Source organism: Pocillopora verrucosa, chromosome 1 (assembly GCF_036669915.1).
Source record: "Pocillopora verrucosa isolate sample1 chromosome 1, ASM3666991v2, whole genome shotgun sequence".
Lineage (NCBI taxonomy): Eukaryota > Metazoa > Cnidaria > Anthozoa > Scleractinia > Pocilloporidae > Pocillopora > Pocillopora verrucosa.
Genome location: NC_089312.1, coordinates 17,168,317 through 17,189,702, shown reverse-complemented (window position 1 = coordinate 17,189,702; position 21,386 = coordinate 17,168,317). Strand labels below are relative to the sequence as shown.

The 21,386-nt window shown below is 38.0% G+C and overlaps 1 protein-coding gene across 1 annotated transcript in view; it reads right to left on the bottom strand.

The window, feature by feature from the left end:
• Positions 1-21,386, bottom strand: part of LOC131784051 (huntingtin) — a 50,150-nt gene that overhangs the window by 22,131 nt on the left and 6,633 nt on the right. The window contains exons 9-35 of the mRNA XM_066167498.1: positions 18,884-19,092; positions 18,404-18,572; positions 16,759-17,632; positions 16,476-16,525; positions 15,092-15,186; positions 14,749-14,850; positions 13,962-13,999; positions 13,741-13,804; positions 13,040-13,140; positions 12,377-12,453; positions 11,741-11,865; positions 10,920-11,180; positions 10,149-10,321; positions 9,169-9,229; positions 8,141-8,488; positions 7,085-7,192; positions 6,909-6,986; positions 5,854-6,098; positions 5,037-5,112; positions 4,359-4,523; positions 4,021-4,076; positions 3,168-3,331; positions 2,696-2,832; positions 1,979-2,092; positions 1,702-1,821; positions 1,064-1,219; positions 458-620 (exon numbers count right to left, since the gene is read on the bottom strand). Coding sequence (XP_066023595.1) covers positions 458-620; positions 1,064-1,219; positions 1,702-1,821; positions 1,979-2,092; positions 2,696-2,832; positions 3,168-3,331; positions 4,021-4,076; positions 4,359-4,523; positions 5,037-5,112; positions 5,854-6,098; positions 6,909-6,986; positions 7,085-7,192; positions 8,141-8,488; positions 9,169-9,229; positions 10,149-10,321; positions 10,920-11,180; positions 11,741-11,865; positions 12,377-12,453; positions 13,040-13,140; positions 13,741-13,804; positions 13,962-13,999; positions 14,749-14,850; positions 15,092-15,186; positions 16,476-16,525; positions 16,759-17,632; positions 18,404-18,572; positions 18,884-19,092 — 4,329 coding nt within the window. The remainder of the gene's footprint in view (positions 1-457; positions 621-1,063; positions 1,220-1,701; positions 1,822-1,978; positions 2,093-2,695; positions 2,833-3,167; positions 3,332-4,020; positions 4,077-4,358; positions 4,524-5,036; positions 5,113-5,853; positions 6,099-6,908; positions 6,987-7,084; positions 7,193-8,140; positions 8,489-9,168; positions 9,230-10,148; positions 10,322-10,919; positions 11,181-11,740; positions 11,866-12,376; positions 12,454-13,039; positions 13,141-13,740; positions 13,805-13,961; positions 14,000-14,748; positions 14,851-15,091; positions 15,187-16,475; positions 16,526-16,758; positions 17,633-18,403; positions 18,573-18,883; positions 19,093-21,386) is intronic.

Below are 21,386 nucleotides of genomic sequence, written 5' to 3'. Positions count from 1 at the left end.
AGATGAAATGACAGAAAGAGTGGTCCAGGGCAATATCAAATTACTCAGTGGTGTCCTTGATCCTTTCTGCTCTAACATCACTATGCATATTCTCCATACTGTTCTCTGTACATATTCAAAGGTGTTGACAAGAAGAGTTTGTTCAACAATCAAGAGCTTCTTCATTTGGTGATCATTTCTTTATTCTCGTAACCTTTATATGTGATTCTGAGGTGATATTGTAAGGAGAAATTAGATGCTAGTCACTCTAAGGGGTCAAGGGATTAATGCAAGCTAACTCCCACGCCGTTTGAGACAAGAATACTTCTCCATAACTCACACACACAAGAACACGCTCGAAGAAAAGTTGCCTGTGCTCGTGCTTGCGCTTGTCTTGCACAAATGGGAAAAAGATCCTATGGTAAGCTAGAGAAACGTTCTCTTCATAATGCATTTCGCTTCAGCAATTGTTACAAACCTGATTTTAACAGATGTGTAACACATGAAAGCAAGCTGCCAAACAGTTTCAATAAGAAGGCTTCTTCGCTTGGTGATCTCAAGTTTACTAAGGAGTTTCTTGTTGCCATGTTAACATGGTTGGCACTTGTTTCAACAACGTAAAAGAGGAACTTTACGAAAACCTGTAAAAATGAAAAACAAAACAACACAAAATGAACACATTTTAAGATAAACAAGAACCTCATTGGAAAAATTGCCATATAGAATGGGTAAATGGGAAAATAGAAGGAGAGAGACGGAGAGGGAGACAGGAAAGCGACATGACCCTTTCAAAATGCTATTTGAAGAAGCTTGTGGATTGGTGTCAAAGGAAGAATTTTCTAAAGAAGGGACCTCATAGGAACGTCCCATAGGATAAGCTGATAGAGAAAGGTTAGTGTACATGTTCAGAACTCCAGCGTGCCCCAGTTCTCTTAAAATCTCACGGCCGATTTTCTTGTGATACTTACGATCACTGCAATCTTATGGGAATCAGAGAAAAGGAGTGAAGAATGATGGGATCGCATAACTACTTCCCCTCCTCTTCCACGTATTTTCTTCACAACTCGCCGACTCTCATACTCACTTCAATGGGTAGCAAAGGTTTGTCCATCATGTTGACACATCTAGGTCGAAATCCCGATTGGTCAATTCTCGACAGAAGGATGTCTTCTGTTACTTGTGCCATGAGAGTTTGTAATACCACAAGTATTGTAGCTAACCAACGCTTGAATGCATCTGACTGTGTTAAGAAAGAAGTATTCAAGAGGGAAAAATAGCTAATAACTAAAATTGGAAAAGGAGAGTTCAGCGAGAGATGAAAAATAAAAACTGTTGAGAGGCTGATTTGCTATTAATACTGCAATCTAGTTAGCGGTGCAGCAGAAAAATTATGTCTCTCTGAGCAAGGAAAAAAAGACTCTTTTTACTTAAATCAGCAAAAAATTCGCTCTAAGTTTAACTTTAGGAAACAAATTAAGAAAGAAGGTAAATTTCTGGTGCAGCCGACAAATACAGAAAGTTGATTTCCGATTTGTAACAAAGAAAAAGAAATCTGATTGACCCGCGACGATCTAAACCTTAGAACTGTCTTTAGTTTTGTGGTCCGATGTTCTTCCACTGATCCACAAAGAACTCGATGGTAACAAGCACCCTGTATACTGCTGGGATAAGCAACATCGGTAGCGTCACGTAAATAACACAATTTGTAAAACAGTTTCACACCTGATCACAGCTGGAAAACAAAACCCTCAAGAGCACATCTACTGGCCATAATGACCCAGGGGCAACAGCGGCGAACACAGCTTGTAACATCTCAATACCATACTCTGATTCAACGTGGACCTGTATTGATAAGAACAGAGTAATAATCACTCAGAAATTTAGCAATTGTTTCATCCTAAACGCTTATTTGTTTGATTGAGACAAGTTGAGGTGAAAAATGAAGTCATAAACTTCATTGTTTCACAAACTAATTGTCAATTTGAACTAACAATTCTACCTTCTGGTTTGCCAGAAGAGGAAGGAGCAGGTCTATGATTTGTCCCGATAGGTCCTTCCATTTGACTTCATCTCGCTGGTAGCAGTTCAAAACTGTAACCAGCATTTCTAGCACCTGTAAGTAAAATAACATTTTAAGCCACTTTGAGTTTTAGCTCCTTTTTACCAGACGATACTTCTTAAATGTCCTAGTTCACTGGAAGATCAATCACCTGTCTAACTGACAAAAGCAATTGTGACTGACTGACTGACTAGCTGACTGACTAGCTGACTAAGTAACAGATTGACCAACTGATTGGCAGGCCAAATAATTGAAGATCAGTCTCCTGTCTTTCTGACAAAAGCAATTAAGTGACCGACTGACTGATTGACAGACTGACTGACTAACTGAATGATTGACTGACTAACTGACTGACTGACTGACTTACTGACCGATTGACTGACTGACCTATTGGCTGATTGACTGACTGACCAACCTATCAGCTGATTTGCTGACTGACCTATTGGCTGATTGACTGAGTGAAATATTGACCAACTGATTGGCTGGCCAACTAATTGACCTCCAGAACGTCACAGTAACTAAGCAGTGGTCTGAATCACTGAATGGGCAGCGGAAAGACAGAAATTGGCTTAATTATCTACAAACTAACCAACCAAATGCCTGATCTAAATTCTTACTATCTGATCGTCTCACCAACCAACTGACATTCCATCCTACCTCGGGATAGTGCACCAAACGAAGCAGCATTGAGACGACAACTTCTCTTTGGGTTTCCAGATCTCCTCCGATTTCACTACCACTAGCAGTTCTCAGTACAAACAAGTCATGGATTATTGGTTGTAAAGCTGGAATGGCTGAAAAAAAAATTATCACGAAAAGTAAGATCCCGAAAATAACAACACAAGATTTTCGCCAACAAGCTGAAATGGTTCTCAAGCAACGTATGTCTAGGGTAAAATCAGGCTAGACAGGATCTCATTATGTTCCTGATAACAATGTAAGTCAATTATTTCTGTTGAAACAGTGTGACGTAAGTAAATAATTGGCCCCCTATAAACTTCTGTGCAGGTCAGTAAAATATAGCGGCAACAACTCACTGAAGAATAGTAAACCGACCAAAACAAAATAAGAACCACTTTTTACTGGCGTAATATTGTAAGAAGAGCATAAGCACTGGGGTGGTGCGTACCGTGAGTTTGGGCTGGCTGTCCTCCCGCCATGATACCATCACAAAGCTGGATAATTCTTGGCATTCCCACAATTGCTTTCGCTTGATTAAACTTTGGTTGAAAGCACTCATAGGACAGTAACACAAGAAACTGGAAGATGTGTGGAAGGAAAGTGTCGCAGGATCTGTTAAGAAATTCAGAACAGAGTATTGAAATCAATAGGTTTGATTATGAAAAAGCAAAGAACAAATTCGACATCACTGAAAGCCAATCAGTTCACCACGCTGTTAATCATACATTTCTCAGTCTCTGCGTCATTCTTTATAATTTTTTATTACATTAAGATATAATCTTTTTGTCAATTTTCCTAATTCTCATGACTTGTCTACTTATTAGTATATTAACACTGTAAGGAGAATTTATATATTGATCACACCCGTGTGTCAAAGGGTTAAAACGATAATGCAGAGCATGACAATCTTTCTTAAATACTTTTCAATCGAGTGTTTAACCTTTTCACTCCAGGAAGTGTTTCACAGGTAACTTCTTCCTGTGATATCCACACACTATCCAGCAAACAGGTGATGAGAATTCTCAAACTTATCACGCAGTTGTTACCTTGATCTAAAACCAAATTCTTATAACTGTTTAACAAGGGAGTGTGTTAAAGCTGGCGGGGAGAATTAATGATCAGATCGCGGGAGTTTAAGGGTTAAAAAGATTCCAGATTACTTTGGTTTTGGTTTGACGACTCTCAATTTGAAAACGCTTCTTCAGAAACAAACGACCTGTGTTAAATGTTTTTTGGATCAGTTATCCGTAACAGTTTTAGAGTCAATGCTGCTGTATGTTTTATATAAACAAAAAACTCACTTTATTTGGCCTGCATCAATGTATTCAAATTGTTTCTGAACAAAGCTGATGAATACCTGCGTAAACAAAATCGCACCCATTTATTCCCGAAACCTTAATACAGAAATTCCCAAAGCTGCTTACTATCGAAAAGTGCTCCAGTGGAGTTAAGCAGGAAATCGAGATGGAATAAGAAAAAAATTCAACTGCAGCAAAGTCTTCTGACACATTTTCGTAGCTCATGCATTTAGCAAGAAATGTCACCTTGGATAAAGCACTTGACAACAAGTGAAAACATAATCCTATAGAAATCGCTTTAATCTTCTTGTGTAGTAAAAAATTTTGTTCGGGGCTCTCACCTGATCAGCGTCCAGTAGAGAATAATTCACTCTAAGTTTTATGAGCTGAGCTAAGAGGCTTAGGACTTGCTGCTGCAAGATCACTTTACTGGACATTGTGTATTCCTTCAAGGCACGGATTACGAGCGGTTCAAACCAGCGGATGTATGAATGGATGGGTGATTGCTAGAAAAAAAGATCAAAAGATTTATAAAGGACATTTTTCAAACTTGTCATCTCATTACGTTATTAACTAAAATCCCTAAATTAAGTTTCCTCTGCGGAAACAGATCACTTTGCCCCTTACCAAGTCGCCCAATGCAAAGTCTCCCCTCTAGCTGTGTGACCTCGCCCCTAAGTGTAATTACATCACCCCAAAAATTAGACTCCTTATGTCATTGTTTGACCTAAAAGAACTAAGGGGTATAAATGGTTGGCCTAACTCAAACTCAATGCACGTTAATCGTTCTTGGGAGCGATGTGACTGCAATTGAGGGCGAGACCACTCAGCTTGGGAACGAAGTGACTTAAGCGACATGGCCGAGGGGCGACATAACCTACTTTCTCAGCAACTAGGAGAGGGTTTCTAGTCAGGGAAAAACTTTCAGTCTATTGTAAGAACATTGTAAACCTGGAATGGCAAAAAGTCGAGACTATCTATTAGAGGAGATAATGAACGGGTAACGCAGCCTCTCATACCTTGTCCAGTTTTACAGGTGGCCGAATAGACGAGGCAGCCTTATTTCGGAGCTTTTTAATGAAAACACCAATTCCTCTGAGGAAAAATGAACAATGATTCATAAAAGACAAAATCAACATAGTAAAAAAAAATTTCAAGGCTGCGTTAAAAAAAGTTACTACCAATAACTAACATAACAACATCAACGATAACAGTAAAAGTAAAAATGATGGCGGTAACATCGAGACGCGAACGATAAAGATGTTAACAGTTGTTATAAAACATTGGTAACTCTTTGCCTCTCAAAGTGGTGTTTACTCAAATATTCCTGAAAATCTTTAGACTCTGTCCAGTGAACAGTTACAGAGGATTGAGAAAACTTATCATCAAGGGTACTTTATTCGGTCATGTAAAGAAAATCTACACGACCAACCAACTTATAAATTTAGCGTCAACACATCAGATGATTGGCTTTCGTATTCCGTTCTGAGACAAAAAGGTTAAAACGCAGCCCTACTGATGAACAAACTAGTGCTTTTATAGACAACGGGCAGTCCCTCCTTTTCGGCAAAGTCTGTCGCGCGCGTCAAAAATATCATTGGAAAAAAAATTGATGTTAGCGCGCCGCAGGGAACTCTGGGACTGTGGCGCTCCAAAAATAGGCTTCACTCGAGCGCCTCACCTCCAGAGCCCCCCCACGGCGCGTAGCATCAATTCTTTCTCACTGATTTTATTTTCTCGAGCGACGGACTTCACTGAAAAGGAGGTACCGCTTGTAGTCTTTTGCTTTTATGGGAAAAGAATCACGTTAAGAAATCACAGAAGTAAGCACCATACCCCAACTCTTCTGCTTCCTTTCCTTTTTCTTTTATTTCTTCCTTATGTTTCAACTTCTGGAGGGAATGCGTAACGAGCACCAATGGATACACAAAGCAAAAGTGGTAAAAGCTTTTATCCACGGGAAGCATCTCAGCTTGTCGTGGTACTGTCACGAGACTAGTAGCCAAACAGGGAGGAACTGTCAAGTTCTGGATCAGCTCTGGTTGGCTCAAAGCGTTGATACCAAACATTGCACGCAAAAGCTTTAAAATAAAATGATTTTAAGCAGTGATGGACAATTTCCAATATCTGTAATGCTGTTAGGAAGGATCTCTTGAAAGCAAAGCACTGCAACACATAGTATATTCACTGTAACATATATAACATAACTTTATTATTTGTAATAATTTATCATCTGTACCAGGAGCCCATTAGGCTCCTGTCTGTACTTAGCACCCCTGTGCTAATTAGGTATTCCTCAACAATTAACACGAAAACACGCAGGGGCTAAACAAGTTGACAATTTGCCAAGTAGAGCAAAGGATTCAAACTTAAAACGACCAAGAAATAAATTCACTTAAATGACAGAGCGTAGACTTTGAACCTGAGACCTCCAAGTTTCAAATCCAACAACTCACGCTACACAAGGTATCTGGAGGCTTCGCCCCATTGGAAGTTCACCCATTACCAGTTTACTCCCAAATCGATGACTTTGCGCTATGAAATACATTAAGTTCAACCCCACTTATATCACCACCTCGCCCCCCTCCCCCAACTCTTTCCTTTTATGACTAGTCCGGGGTTTTCTTTTTTTTACATTATCAGGATCTTTACTAAGACCGTCATTATTTCTCTCTTCGAATAAAGGAACATGTTCTTCTGAGGGGAAACGAGTTATAGATTTGGGAGCAAACTGGAAAAGGTGCTGGCGAACTCGTTATAATTGATGGGGCAAACTCGTCGTGATGGAGGCGACCTGGCAAGGGTAGACTTTTACTGAGGCGAAACCTCCAGGATGAAAACACTTGACCACTCATGTAACTGAAAATGTGATGTAGCATATTGATTAATACCTGCTGAACACACAATAAAGTCTTTGTAGCCTCCACTTTCACACAAACTTGCAAATAGCCAAGTATTTCTTCGACATGCTGAAAAACATGTATAAAAGCGTGTATTACCCTTGTTATCAATCTCTGAATAGACACACAAGATTGCACCATGATATATATATATAAGTTATTCACACCTTTCCAATGTCAGCAAATGCAGTAACTTCAAGGAGTATAGACAAAGAATGTAAGGTTGCTGATAGGAACTGACAAAACTTGTCTTGATCTGGAGCCAGCAGAGAAACCTGTTCAAAATTACAAACTTGTGTTGAACAAAACAGGCTGCAATGATTTGTATAGCATTTGGAGAAAATTGAAGCATCGTATCAATAACATACAATCTACCTCAACATCCAAATTTTCAAAGTAGGATGAATAAATGTGATCACTACTCTACCTATAACTAAGTAATTATCTAATACAGATTGTTTATGAAAGGGAAACCATCTTCTTTCCCGCTGTCTATTTCTTTCAAATTTAAAAAATGCACCCCAAAAAATATCGTTCACAACATAAAAGGTGTTCCTTAGTCATTTGTGTCTTGTAAGCAACCTAAAATGTAGCTTTTTCTATGCAAGATGAGTCATGTGTCTATGCAAGTGAATATGTAAGTCAAGTTTGTGTTTAAAAATACACCCCAAAAAATATCGTTCACAACATAAAAGGTGTTCCTTAGTCATTTGTTCCTTTCAGCTCTATTAACCCTTTGACTCCCATGAGTGACCAAGACAGAATTTCTCCTAACGATATCAATACGGTATCAACCAGGTAAGGTATGAGAATAAAGAAATATATCATGAGGAGATTATAAGTTGATCCACTTTCAAATTCTCTAAATTACCTAAGTAAAAATTGTATACAGACAGCAAGGAGAATTACTAATGAGATCTTGGGAGTGAGGGGGTTTATTGACAGGAACCTGCAAAGCTACATGGCAACAAAGCAAAATAGCAAATATTATCTGTCCATTTAGAGAAATTAAAAACAAACTGATTTGATGCATATTTTCAAGGATTTGTCACTTCTCTATTTTGTGCATTGCTTTTGTTGTTGTTGTTTTTTTGCTGCAGCTGAAAGTCTTGCACATCATGTATTTACCTGTGGTTACTTATTCTTATAAGTTTTATTCTTAATAAAAGCAAAATTGCATTATTAGAATAGAAAAAAATATATTCAAAATATTTGACCACTACCTGGTTGTTAGCATAGGCTCCCTTGATGATCTCATATAACTTCATATAGTGAGGTATATGATGAAATGTTCCAATGCTGCTCTTGGGAGGGGGGTTTTGAGTGCTTTGCTCAGATTCACCAGACTGCCCCACTCCCCCTTGGGTCTTAGAGGGTGACAGTGGTTTATCTGAGGAGGCTTGGTGTAAATCAGCTTCTGAGAGAGCCCGCTTGGTCTTGGTCAACAGTCTTTTGGGAACAGTTGATGCAGAACTAGAGACAGCTGAAGCTGAAGGAGGGGTGTGGGGAGCAGCCACTCCAGGAATGGCACTCGACTGTTGCTTGTCCTTGTTTTGCCCTGGGAATGGAATCTGATGCGGAACAAAATTAAACAAAAAATGGAACCAAATGCTGAATGAGGGTTATGGAAATTATTGCTCATAGTAATCAACTCTTCTCATTTGTCTTAAAATGTAGCTAGTTTGGCTTTAGGTCTACACTAATAGTCCTCATTAGGCTGTCAGATTGACAGTCATAAGCCACCTAATGAAGTGTGATACTCCATTGTAATAGGTTGGTTTTCTATACCAGCCATAGACAATCAAAAAATCACGATCAAAATTCACACCTCATGACCAAAAAGCTGTTCTTCATGATGATAAAAAATCACAACCTTCTATGTATGGCATTTACCACTTTTCTTGTTTTGAATGCTAGAGGTAGGTAGATTAGGAGTATTGTCCAAAAATTTCAAATCCCAATTCAAAATCTTGCACCATGCAATAAAACTGCACTTTACATAAATGAACAACATGTCTTAATTGAACCATTTTTTAAAGCAACCATTTGGATCACTGGATGTAATACATGAGTCAAGGACCACTCAGTCAGATACCACCTGCCTTAATTCATCAATAGAGAGGTAGAGATTAGGGCCTAATGATAATAGGCATGTTATGCAAGACTTACATTTATCAATACAACATTTCAAAATATTACTCATTTGACATGGACACCATTTACATTCCAAAGTTTATTTTTACAGCAATACCTTGAAGGAATGAGCACCTGGAGTAGTATGCTCAACAACATGGGTAAAAATGTTCAATAACCTAAAAATAAAAATGTTGTTAATCCATGAAAAAGAACACAATTGAGGGGACAAGCTCTAACATATTATAAACAAGAATTAAAATTTAGAAGTCCCATTTTAAAAGTTTCCTTGTTTTCTAAAGTCTAGGATAATTGTGAGGCTCAATCCACCACTCTCAATCAGATGTTAGTGTAACATAGTTGTATAGTTCATATTTCCTGCTGGTATCAAATTTTAACTCTCCTCAACCCACCAATTTCCAAGATTATACATCTCAGAAATTCTTCCCTTTGGCAGCCAAAAAATTCCTGGGCCGGGTTGTTCAAAGCTGGGTTAAGATAACCCAGGGTTAGTGTGAAATCCGATTTCAGATCTAAAAGCTTTACAAGAAAATTCAGTCGAATTCTTTTTGTTTAGAGTATGACTACTTGATGCTTTAAAAAGGACACTGAAAATTTTCCCAAAAAGGCTTTTGAGTAAAGGAATAAAGAAACGCAGATTAAAATTTAACCCTGGGTTAGCGCTAATCGGCCTTTGAACAACTGGGCCCTGGTTAATAAGTTGAGAGAATGGTTTGCCATATCAATATAACACACTGCAGCTGATATCTAGATAAACTGTAACAACGCCTCTGAGAGTAGATTGGTTACTAAGTCTGATATTAATATGCAAATATAGTTATACACTTGATCTCCATAACTTATGACCAATTTTTTTTGCCTAAGAGTGTGAATAATGTTCTGAGACCCTTAACCATAAGGTCACTAAGCACAGTTGTGATTGTAACCAGAATGCACTTCACAAAAGCCATCCTCCTAGCAGAGGTTTTATCCACAACTGAACAAGACAGCTAACACACAAGGCTCTTAATTAATTGTAATCTTTCCTGAACAACCCACAAAGAGAATTTTTGAAATAAGGTTTTAATGTATCTCTACCTGGCCATATGGAGTACAAGCTTTTCTGCCTGAGGAGCCAATGTACTATCAGTAAACACACTCCAATGTTCAGCAGAACTGATAGGCTCATCTGAGGGTCCTCTCTCAGAGTGCATCTTGAGTGTAACATGAACTCCACTACATCCAGCACCAAACAAGATGTTCCCTGCAATCTAAGTGAAATAACACAGCATGCTTATTTTCCATGAACATCTCTTTTTTTTACTATTACCCATGAGTGTGCTTAAGTCTAGTGAGTGGTCTAAACTGGTCTACAAGCATACTTCTAAAAACTGCCACACTGTAAGACCTACAATAAGTCCTGAAGTGTAAGTCAAGAATTATTTCTCCAAAAAGGTTGCTTAGTTTTAAAGAATACCAAATGTGGTATAAATTTCACAGTTAAAAAACCAACAAATAATAACTATCACAGAAACTCATCCATTATATTTGTATGGAAATGTTACCTACACTCCCAGACATATATTGAAAATAGTTGGCACACTTTTCCAGAGACCCTATGATGTTATCAATAGCAATTGTGTCTATGCCATCTTACAAACCAACATTGAAAGGGGCAAGAGAGGCAGTAAGTGTCTCAACAAATGTGTTTGGGTGGGAATGAAGTTTTTTAACCATTTCAGGGGCAGTTTGAAACACACAATTAGAGCACATGTATAATTTTAGACAGAAGGCAAACAAAGATGCTGATATTAAAGAGGGAGGCTTGTTGGAGCACTAATAGTGAATAATAATGACTACAATAATTACTTGCAACAACTGCTGATGTGCAAAGAGATCATAAGCAAGCCATGAAGACATCATACTGCCCATCACAATAGACAAAGGCCCTCCTCCCCCTGCACAAGAAGCACTTGGACTTGAAGGTCTGGAGGGTGCACTAAATGGCCCTATAGGGTGGGCGGGCAGGGGACTTCGACATGAAATTGACACACTACACCCATATGCTTCAGGATAACTTGCAACAGGGAACGTCTCAACCAGTAATGACAAAACATGAATACATCCAAGCTGTTGAGACAAAGATTGAGAGAAGAAACTGATGTAAGTTGTTAGTAGCAACTTACTCACCTAAACACTTTCATGTTATGGAACTAATAAAAGATAATCTCCCCATTGCATCCCTATGCTTCCACTCCCAAGAGAGCCACATGGCAATAGGTTGAAACTGTTGCCTTATCCAATCAATAGTTATGCAAGAAAGGACAGTATAAAACTCTTTATTTTGTCAACAATTAAACATAGATTCTAAGGTTGGATTTGTTTTGAAACCAAGCTTAAAGTACAGTAGATCACAGTTACACCAACATTTCAGGGAGGCCACTAACACCTTTCAAAGTTATATCTAGTGAGTAAGCTTTTTATAGGAAGAGTATGAGGTACATATTTGAGGAATTTTTTGGGGCTCTCCACCAGCTAAATGCATGTCATTACATTTAAAATATCAGGTTGATACACTTTGATAGTCTCTTGTAAAGAAAATAATACAGTCCATACACATTAATAATAATACTGATAATAGTACTAATAATAATGATGATGATGATGATAATATTGGTAATTCAGTATACCAAACAGGTTCTTGATGTTGAATGATTCAGCTTGTTACCAACAAGTGTCACAATTCTTGAAAGGTTAGCATCAACAACTGAGTGGGTGAAAGCCTTACAGTGAGACTCTTGAATAAAGAGACTGCCTGGAATATAACAGAGATGTCAGTGTAACAGGTATTAATACAATTATCTATTTTTGGTTTAACATATTGAATTTGGTTTAACTATCCAGCAATGTTTACCAACTGTCACCCAGCTTTTTCCATATTGTAATTCAGTACACCAGCATCACGTAATATTGCACATCATGTACATTTTAGTTTTCTTTTTCCCTTTTCTGGTTTCTGGCAACTTAATTTTTATTTCTGGCAACCAGTTTATGACTTTTGGTCACAATACTGCGAGAACCCTGATAAAAAGTTGCAATCTCAAATGAAATAAATTAGCTGGCTTGATTTGTTGTTTCTTAGTTTCAATTACATTTAACACCATAGAAGAATAAACTTTAAAAAACTAGAAATCATTTTAAATTGCAATTTTTGCAAAGTGAATGAATCTTTCTGTATAAAGTACCCCTAAAAAAATACCATTTAAGGGTGTAGAGTCACTTAAGTAAAAAAAAAAAAAATTAAATGAAAGCCTGCGAAGACTCACTGATTTGGCTCTGTGCAGCAGATACAACTAAAGCTTGCTTGTCACTGTTCAGTGAGTGAAAGAGTCTTGGAACTATGCTGGGCAGGGAAGAACAAGTATTATAAGAATAATTACTTTTCATCAGATTAAGTAGGAGTATAAAAGTTACACTGAATCCCCAGAAGTTTTTCTCACTGGTTTCACCTCATCGAACTAATGCTGTAGATCTTATCACTGTCCACTGTTATGATATTACTTAATTTGTTTAGATCATTATTCCAAAAAATTTATTCTAAATGAAGAGCTTTAATCATTTTTAAGTTAACCAAATGTAAGCTAAGAAACTAGCCCAACAAGAATTTTTTCCTAAGAGACAAGCTCCCCTCCATTCTTACAGTACTCCAAAAGATTGATTTCAAATTCTAGCCAACCACTAAGATACCAAATTTCTCCTCTCTGGTTATGAGGTAATTTGTATTGCCCCTCTTTACCAACTGCACCTGTTTAGCATTCTCAACATAGCCTGGATTGTTACATAATTAAATGGTGGAAGAAGGATGTTTCCCATCCAGAATTTCAATTTTTTCCTTTGATACACACAGTTATCCTGTTTAATTTTATGGCATTCTGAATGTGGAACTCAACAGGCAGTTTTTTCCCTGTTGCTCTCATAACACAACATACCTGACAACACACTTAGCAGCTGCTTGTCTCACTCGAATGTCCTCATCCTCCAGCAAGTGTAGAATAACATTATTAATCAAATCCTCTTGCAAATTAGTTTTCTATTAATCAAAAACAACAAACAACAAAAAGAAGAAAATCAGTCTATTTCACAGAAAAAAAAAATTATTATTTAGTGGAAAAAAAAGAAATCACTTAAGCTTATTGAAAAACAGAGGACCTTGAGCTGGTTTTGCATTGGAAGACATGAAAAGAACTTGCTTTTTTCAGATGCATGATGCATTTGAAATGATTTCTGCTCCTTTTAAGTAAGATGTTAGTCCTTTACTGGGTTAACTTGCAATTTGCCAGGTGTGGTCTTGGTATTGTGGTCAGTCACACATTTGGGAGAGAGACACAATTTGAGAGTAAAAAAACTTGCCCTTGAATGCAACACAATGCTGACCACTAGGCCAATGCATGTCAGTGCATGTTACCTTATAAGCAAAACAACCAAAACAAAACGACTGAACGACCAAAATGAAATGATCTGAACAAATTGACTATAACCTTCAAAACAAAACAACCAATATGACCAAAACAAAACCAGTACAACCATTGAGATGAGTGGAGGATTATAGGGGGTCTAGTGCACTGAAAAATATTGTATAAAAAGTCTTAAATACAAGTTTATCTTCTGCATTTTGTGAACCAAAACTTACAAACAATTTATGCATCCCTGACTCCTGGAGGTGTTCAAACTTAAGTTTTAGAAGACCTAAAAGCCTGAAAGTAAAAACACATCTACATCATACATCTTGTTATGTACAGTCATGCGACTGACTTGAAGCAGTTTAATATCACTTCTTGCAGTTGACCAATAAGTGTTTAGTTCACCTCAAAGAAATGCAATATGAAATCAATTGGCTTTGTAAAATCTCACCTGAAGTCCACTTCCCCTAGTATTTCCAATAATTCAACCTGTATTTAGATTTGTAAAGGTATGGTTAGATTTTTTTCCACAGGGTGAAGAAAGTTTAACATCAATTCATATTGCATGAATGTGCACCTCCTCATTTTTTTTTCATCTTTATTTTAATTCATTTTTTCTGTTTTGTTTTTTGTTTTTGAATGGAGGATGTAGATGGAGAATCCATGTGAGAGTAACTCCTCACTAACCAAGCCCAACAGGGACAATATTCAGTGCAGCTCATGCAACTAAGGTTAGTAAGTAGTTACTATACGACACTCCAACCAAACTTGTTTCTTTTAAAGGTTCAGTGTTTTGAGAACAAAAAAATCACGGCTTTTGACTGTTTCCGTAAATTATGATTAGTTACTTTTTTTCTGCTTTGCTTTGTCAATGATTGTTCTTGTTGTATCTTGTACTTTTGATTTATATTGTAAATTGTATTATGAAATTAAATTAGTATCATATCAGTCATACCCAATAAAGCTGTTAAAAAAAAACCAAAAACCAAAAACATGGAGGTAAATACAAGCAATTTTTCAATATTTTGTGCATCACAGCACAAAGATATGCCTGCCACTACAAATATGATTTACACTACATCAGAAGATATTTCACTTTCAATTCAAATTAAAGTTATAACTCAGGAAAACATTCTCTCTTGTAGTTTAACAAAAATTCAAGAGAAAATAGTATCTGTGGTTTGGGAAATCAACACACTGTTACTGAATTATATATGTAAAAACTTTCCTATACAAACCTTTACTAGCCAATAAGAGTTATCTTTTAGAGTTGAAATGGTGTTCAACAGGTCCAAAGCAACCTTGGAGTGTTTACTAGAGCACAGCAAAAAGAGGCAGCTCTAAGAAAAACAAGTCAGGTATGAGAAAGGAAATGTAAACTTAAGAGCACATTAAGTTGAAAAGTTGAGGTGTTACAAATGTTTGCTTTCTTGTTATTGGACCAAACATGTCACAAACTCTAATTCTTTTGTTTTCAATCTTCTTGTATTATTGGCAAAGAAATCAACTTTGGTTGACCCCAAATAATTTATTGGGTTTAACTTGAATTACAAGAATTTCTCTGACTTGCATATGCTATACCTTTAGAGAAACACATGCTTGTCTGATAGCAACAGGAGACTCATCTTGAAGGATAGACTTCAACACTGAGATTAGATCTTCCAGTCCAAATGGAACTGTAAGAGAGGTAAACTTGTGATAAATCAAAATGAAATTACATGTTATCCAGCTCTGAAAAGAAACTTTGATAAGATGAGTTTCTCACAAGAAGAACATGATTGGTGAAACTTTTGTACTTGCTCCACTCAAATGAAGTCATCATCAGCCAGTTGACAGACTTTTTTACACCCTAGTTTAGCTTGAATTCAGCCATCTCCTCAGTCAAATCCCCTTTGGCATCACCCAGGCAACAGTGAGGCCCAGTTCAGACACTGTGCTTCTGCCATGCTAAACTTAATTTAGGAATTAAGTTTGACAAAAGCACGCCATCTGAATCAAACTTTTTAATTAAGTTCAGCACAGCAATTAAGTTTGACAAGCTCTGCCATGCTACACAACTCTGGCATGACAGTGATTCAGGTGTTATACCCCTGCTGTGCCACACAAAATTCATAAATTAAGCTAATGTGTTTTGGCAGGATTGCGTTACCTTGGGGAAGTCACAAAAATAATTCTCCTTTACAGAGTATGTGCTTAGGGTGCTTCAGTAAATGCTGAGTTTCACTCAACATTGGCTGTACATCTGAATCAGAATCATGCTTCCACTGTGCTATAGTCAAACTTAATTGCACTTAAGTTTGACATGGTAGAAGCAAAACATCTGAACTGGGCCTGACTCTCAGAACATAAGGGATTGGGGTAAGGATGTCTCTGGCACTTAAGACTAGCTCTAGTTGAAGATCAGTTCTCCTAAATACAGCAAACTATAGGCATGCAGTTGTATATTCTCTTCTTCAAGTAAATTTCCAAAAAATGATTACCAGTTACAGATCATCAACAGGCTGCTGACCAACAAGCAACAAAAAACATCAACTTTTCTCAAACTCAGTGGTCAATCAAGTTTTAAAAAATTCATTAGAAATTTAGCAATACAGTAACAATGACACCTAATTCAAAAACATGCCACCCAAACATGAGCAACTTCCAGTGAGTTATGTGCTGACTATTGACAAAAGCTATTCAGTAACTTTGCCAGAACTTGAAAGGTGACAATCAAACAACAGATAATCATCAAACAACAGAAAGGCAGCTGAAGACTAATCAACAATTAGTTGTTAGATGGGTCTTGAGTAACTTTTGCTTTTGTTTTTTTTTCCCTTTTTGAATTTTCCTAGAAAAGAAGCCTTATTAAGTGTAAATAAAGTTTGTATCTACATGCTGGTTAACCAGGGCATGAAAAGACACAATAATTTTTAATGCAAACACATTGTTTATAAAAACACCATATTGACAAACAATTTGATACCTGTCTCCATTTCTTGACAGTTGTCTATGCACCAAGTGTCAAAATCAAGCCTGAAATTTAATGAAAAATTAGGAAAGGTTAATCAACATGATACAAGTTAAAGCAGTTTAAAAGATACTTCACTGTGGAAATTATGTGTGAAATGTACATGTATTGTGCATGCATCTGCTCAACTTTGATCATCACTTCCAGCTTCCTCCTAAGCAAGTCAGCAAACTGTACAATTCTTTCGATAACCATCACCAAATTGATAAATTCCTGTACTCAGCTTTGATCTACTAACCTTCCTTTCTTCAGTCCTGTCCTTACAACATTTCCAATCACAGTGGCCAGACTTCCTCGCAGTTGTGGATCTCCATGTCCACTAAAGAGAAGAATATCTCTAACAAGCTGAGGACTGGATTGATGAAATTCTTCACCATCTGAATCCTCAGATAACTCAGGTAATATTCTTACTAAGAAAGCTTCAGGGTAGAGCTTAACAGCTTGAGCGATGCAAGAAAGGGCCAATGATTTAACACTCACACGCACACAAGAGTCTGACAGCATCTCACCAGGGTTTCCAGACAAAAGAAATGAGCTCATTAGGCGGACACAGTGTACAAGAGGCACCCCTTTGCAGGCCACTGCATCTATCTGAAAACTTCTCTCCACAAGCAGTCTTACTTCCTGTGTTGATACTGACTCTGTCCTAATGGTATCATCCTCAGAGGTGGTTAACTCCAAGCCATCACTGTCTCGGTGGGCAACATAATCAAATGTTCCATGTGATACTTGAGTCTCATTCTGAGTTGCATCAATGGATGCATTGTTATCTGTTTCAGCAGCATAACCAGGGTCTGATAAAGACCTGGTAGTTCTTCTATTTTCTGTCTTCACCTCACTCATTGTGGAATCAAAGACATCAATTCCTTCTTCTGCTTCCTCTCTGGTTTGATCATTGTCTCCAGCAGAACCACCGTGGAGACGCAGGCGATCCAGCTCTGCTGACCTCAGCATTTCATCAACTGATGTTTGCTCTGTGTCAAAATCAGTTGCAATGGAGCTGCCAACCCCAGTATCTACAGTACTAGCAGTGCTTTCAGCAATGGAAGCTGTTTCTAGTTCACTCATTGTTGGGTCACCTTCAGAGGGTGTTTCTTCCAGAAACTCCAAGTCTTGGGTAGTAAGAAAGTGAGGCAAGAGAGGCAGGTGAGGCAAGACAAAAGCACCATTGAATACCATTCAAACATGTATAAATAATAATTTTCTCTCATTTAAATACAATCTCCCACATTCTCTCTTTCCCAATATTCTTAAAGTTTATAATCAATACAATAACTGTACTCTCTCTCTCTTCTAGGGCATATTTAAAGACCTTGTTGCAAGTAGATTTCTCTATCACATTATTCTACCATACATGGTTTTTAAAGGTTGCCAATTCACACCCTTCAAGTTGTTCCATAGATTCAAGCCTTTAAGAACTAATGATTGCCTCTCTCCTATTTTCACATTTAAACCAGTTAACTTCATGATACTGTAACATGATAAGCAGAATATTGTGAAAGTTATGAAGTAAGAGGGTAGTCTTCTAAACAAGAATTACTGCACTTTCCCAAATAAGCATCCAAATTCTAATAAGCACCCTCCCCTAGACAAGTCCCCATCCCTAGGCCATAAAATCAAACAAGCACCCTCTCAAAGAAAGCCTCCCCCCTCCTCTCTCACTTACTAATATAAATAATAACTTGTATAACTTCTCAACCTTCAACTACGGTGGAATCAGAACAAATTATAATAAGCACCCCTCTGGATTAAGCACCCTACTTCCAGTAAGCGCTTTTGGCCTTTTAGGCACCTGGGTGCTTATTCAAGGGAATTCTGTATTTCATTTATGGTATTCTACACATTACTTGCAGGTGGACCTCCAGCAGACATTGTAAAGTTACCTTGCTTTGATGCATCAGAGTTGGCACTTGGTGTAATTCCTTCAGCTGATAGAAGAATCGACAGAAGAGCAGGAGGTGGGGCACGCAGAAGCTGCAGCAATGTTTCGAGCGAGGCTGTCACCACGTTATGATTTGAATGCTTTGTGCAGTACATGATCACTTCATAAACCTTATAAAAGCAATAACAAATTAAAATCTAGTGGAAGACTGAGCTACCTGTACTGTAGTTTCACAAATTTGTTTGAAACTAATTCCAAAAATATTTGCTTACAACCATGTGCAGTGAGAGGGTTTAAATCTAATTTTTCTTTGTTTCCAATTCCCTATCCTGCTGTAAAGTGTACTTAAAATTATGCAAAAAGATAGTTGAAACACAGACAGCCACTTTAAATCTCTCCTGTCTAAAAAAGCCATGCCTTCATCAGCGCTGTAGATTACACAAAACTTCTGAGAATATAAAAGCATAAGACAAATGTGCACCTGTAAAAGCTGATTGTTCTGAATCTGTTCAGCACCAAGTGTTCCATCTGCAGAGTATGAGCAATGAGAACCAAAGCTGCCTCGCAAACCTTTCATTTGATGATCAAATGAGAAAGAGCAATCCAAGTTTGGAATCATGTGTCGTAAACACATCAGCACTCCAAGATAGACAGTTGAATCTTTGTCTTCATGGAATGGTAACACCAAACCTTAATTAAAAGTGTGAACAGGACAAAAGTCAGGTTTTCAGTGTTATTTTAATAGAACAGTACTCTCCCAAAGTTGTGGCTGGGACTCCATGCTTCACTTTAAAAATCACACTTCATTGAAAAGCTGGTTTTTGTATGCAATGTGTTTACTTTCCAATAAAGAGATGTTGATGGTCATGAGATTCAAATTAAAAAATACCAGGTGAGAAAACTATAAAGAATTGACTGGTTCTTGAACTACATGTACAATCTAAAGTTCCTTAGATTTAAGTTCTAAAACACTGCTGTGGGCCCATAAACTTAAGGTACCATTTTCAGACATTCACATTTTCTTGCAATCCAGGCTACAAGGTTTATTGTGCTAACAAAATAGCCATGAAAGAAGTGGGAAGATACAGTATTTGGCCTTCTTTGTTTTAAATTAACAGTGTAGTATGATGCAACATGGACGAGAGTGTCTTTAGTTATGAATTATTGGCCAAAAATCACCTCTTTCTTGGCCCTTTAACGCGTAACAATCTTTATTTTGCCCTATATTTTCTTGCTTAATGTTTTTCTTAGTATGGTTATTTAATTCTTCCCTTCAGCTCACAGCATATTGGCTTAACATTTTAACCAATAGAGTATAGAGTTTTTTCCTGCTCCGTGATTCTAAGCGAACTTTCTTCAAAATAACTTCCTCGAAACGACAAAGAGCACTATTTTAATCACAAGTAGATTTTTATAATATTGGCCTCTAGTTACATGGCGATATTTTATTCAAGAGCGGCACTGAATGCCATTTTATCTTCAACGACGAAGAAGTCGCTCGGTCGTGAGTTATGGCGCAACATATCTGATCTGGGAATAACACGGCAAAGACCTACACGTCGAGGGACAAGAGCAGGACAGCGCAAACAAAGGCAGATTGGGATTTGCATGGGGAATGGAGCACGCAAGATTCAGCAATTTCCGAACTTTAATGGGTGTTTCTTTGCCAGGAACTTAATCCTTCACAGGAAACCTCATTTACATAACCAACTGGCGAACATATTAAATATTCAAAATGACACCTTTCCACGTAGCAATCTAAACAACTGCATTGTTATAGATCGCACCAAGGAAAACAGAGCAGCCAGTACTGAATGGTCACCCAAAGTTCCTAAGATCATGTTAGCGAATGTCATGTCTTTAGCCCCCAAAATGGATGAAGTTAGCGAGTTTATCACTCGTAATCATATCAACCTTGCGTTCGTTACGGAAACCTGGCTAAAGGACTCTGTGTTGGACACCGTTGTTGACATCCCCGGGTTTGCTATTGTGCGTGAGGACAGGAAGACACTAGAACACGGTGGTGTGTGTGTCTATATTCAAGAAAAACGGTGCAAATATAAACAACTGAACGATTTAAGGTGCTGTGATAATCATGAGACATTGTGGCTCCATCTAAGACCAAACCGCCTCCCCCGGGGGTTTTCCTGCATAATCGCGGCAGTGATCTATCACCCCCCCAGGCCGATGGGACATCTATCCGGGAGCATTTGTTCCAGTCCCTCGTCCTAGCGGAGACGCGATATCCCAACTGTGGATTGGTCGTCACAGGGGATTTTAACCGCTTGGATATTAAGGGCTTGCTGAATCACTTTCGTCTCCAGCAAATAGTTCAAGTTCAGACCCGGAAGGATGCCATATTAGACTTGGTGCTCACTAACATGCAAGAATACTATAATCCGCCACAAGCCTACCCTCCATTCGGGTTGTCGGATCACAACGCTGTTGTTGTGTCGCCAAAAGATGGTAAACGTGATGTAAACAGAAAGCACGTTGTTAAAAGGCGTGACTTACGTGAGAGTAACAAGGCTGCCTTGGGGAGATATCTAACCTCTATTGATTGGCCTTTATTGTTCGCTCCTACGGATAGTTGCCAGGAAAAGTGGGAGATTTTCCACACTGCTGTACATACAGGGCTTGATATTCTGATGCCTGAGAAAGAAATTCGCACCTGTAGTGCGGACGCTCCTTGGATTGACCATAAGCTGAAGTCAATGATACTGAAAAGACAAAAAGCGTTCAAATCATATGGCGGCGACTCTGCCCAATTCAAGTTCTTCCGAAATCTGGTTAACCGGGAAAGAAAGGCATGCAGAGCTAAATATTATGAAGTGAGAATTCAGAATTTAAGACAAGAAGCCCCAAAGAAATGGTGGGACGAAGTAAAGCGTCTGAGCGGCTCAAAAAGGAAAAATGGCGACCTTTTGAGCCAGATTGACGTGGAAGGTTTTTCAGAATTGTCATTAATAGAAAAGGCCAACACC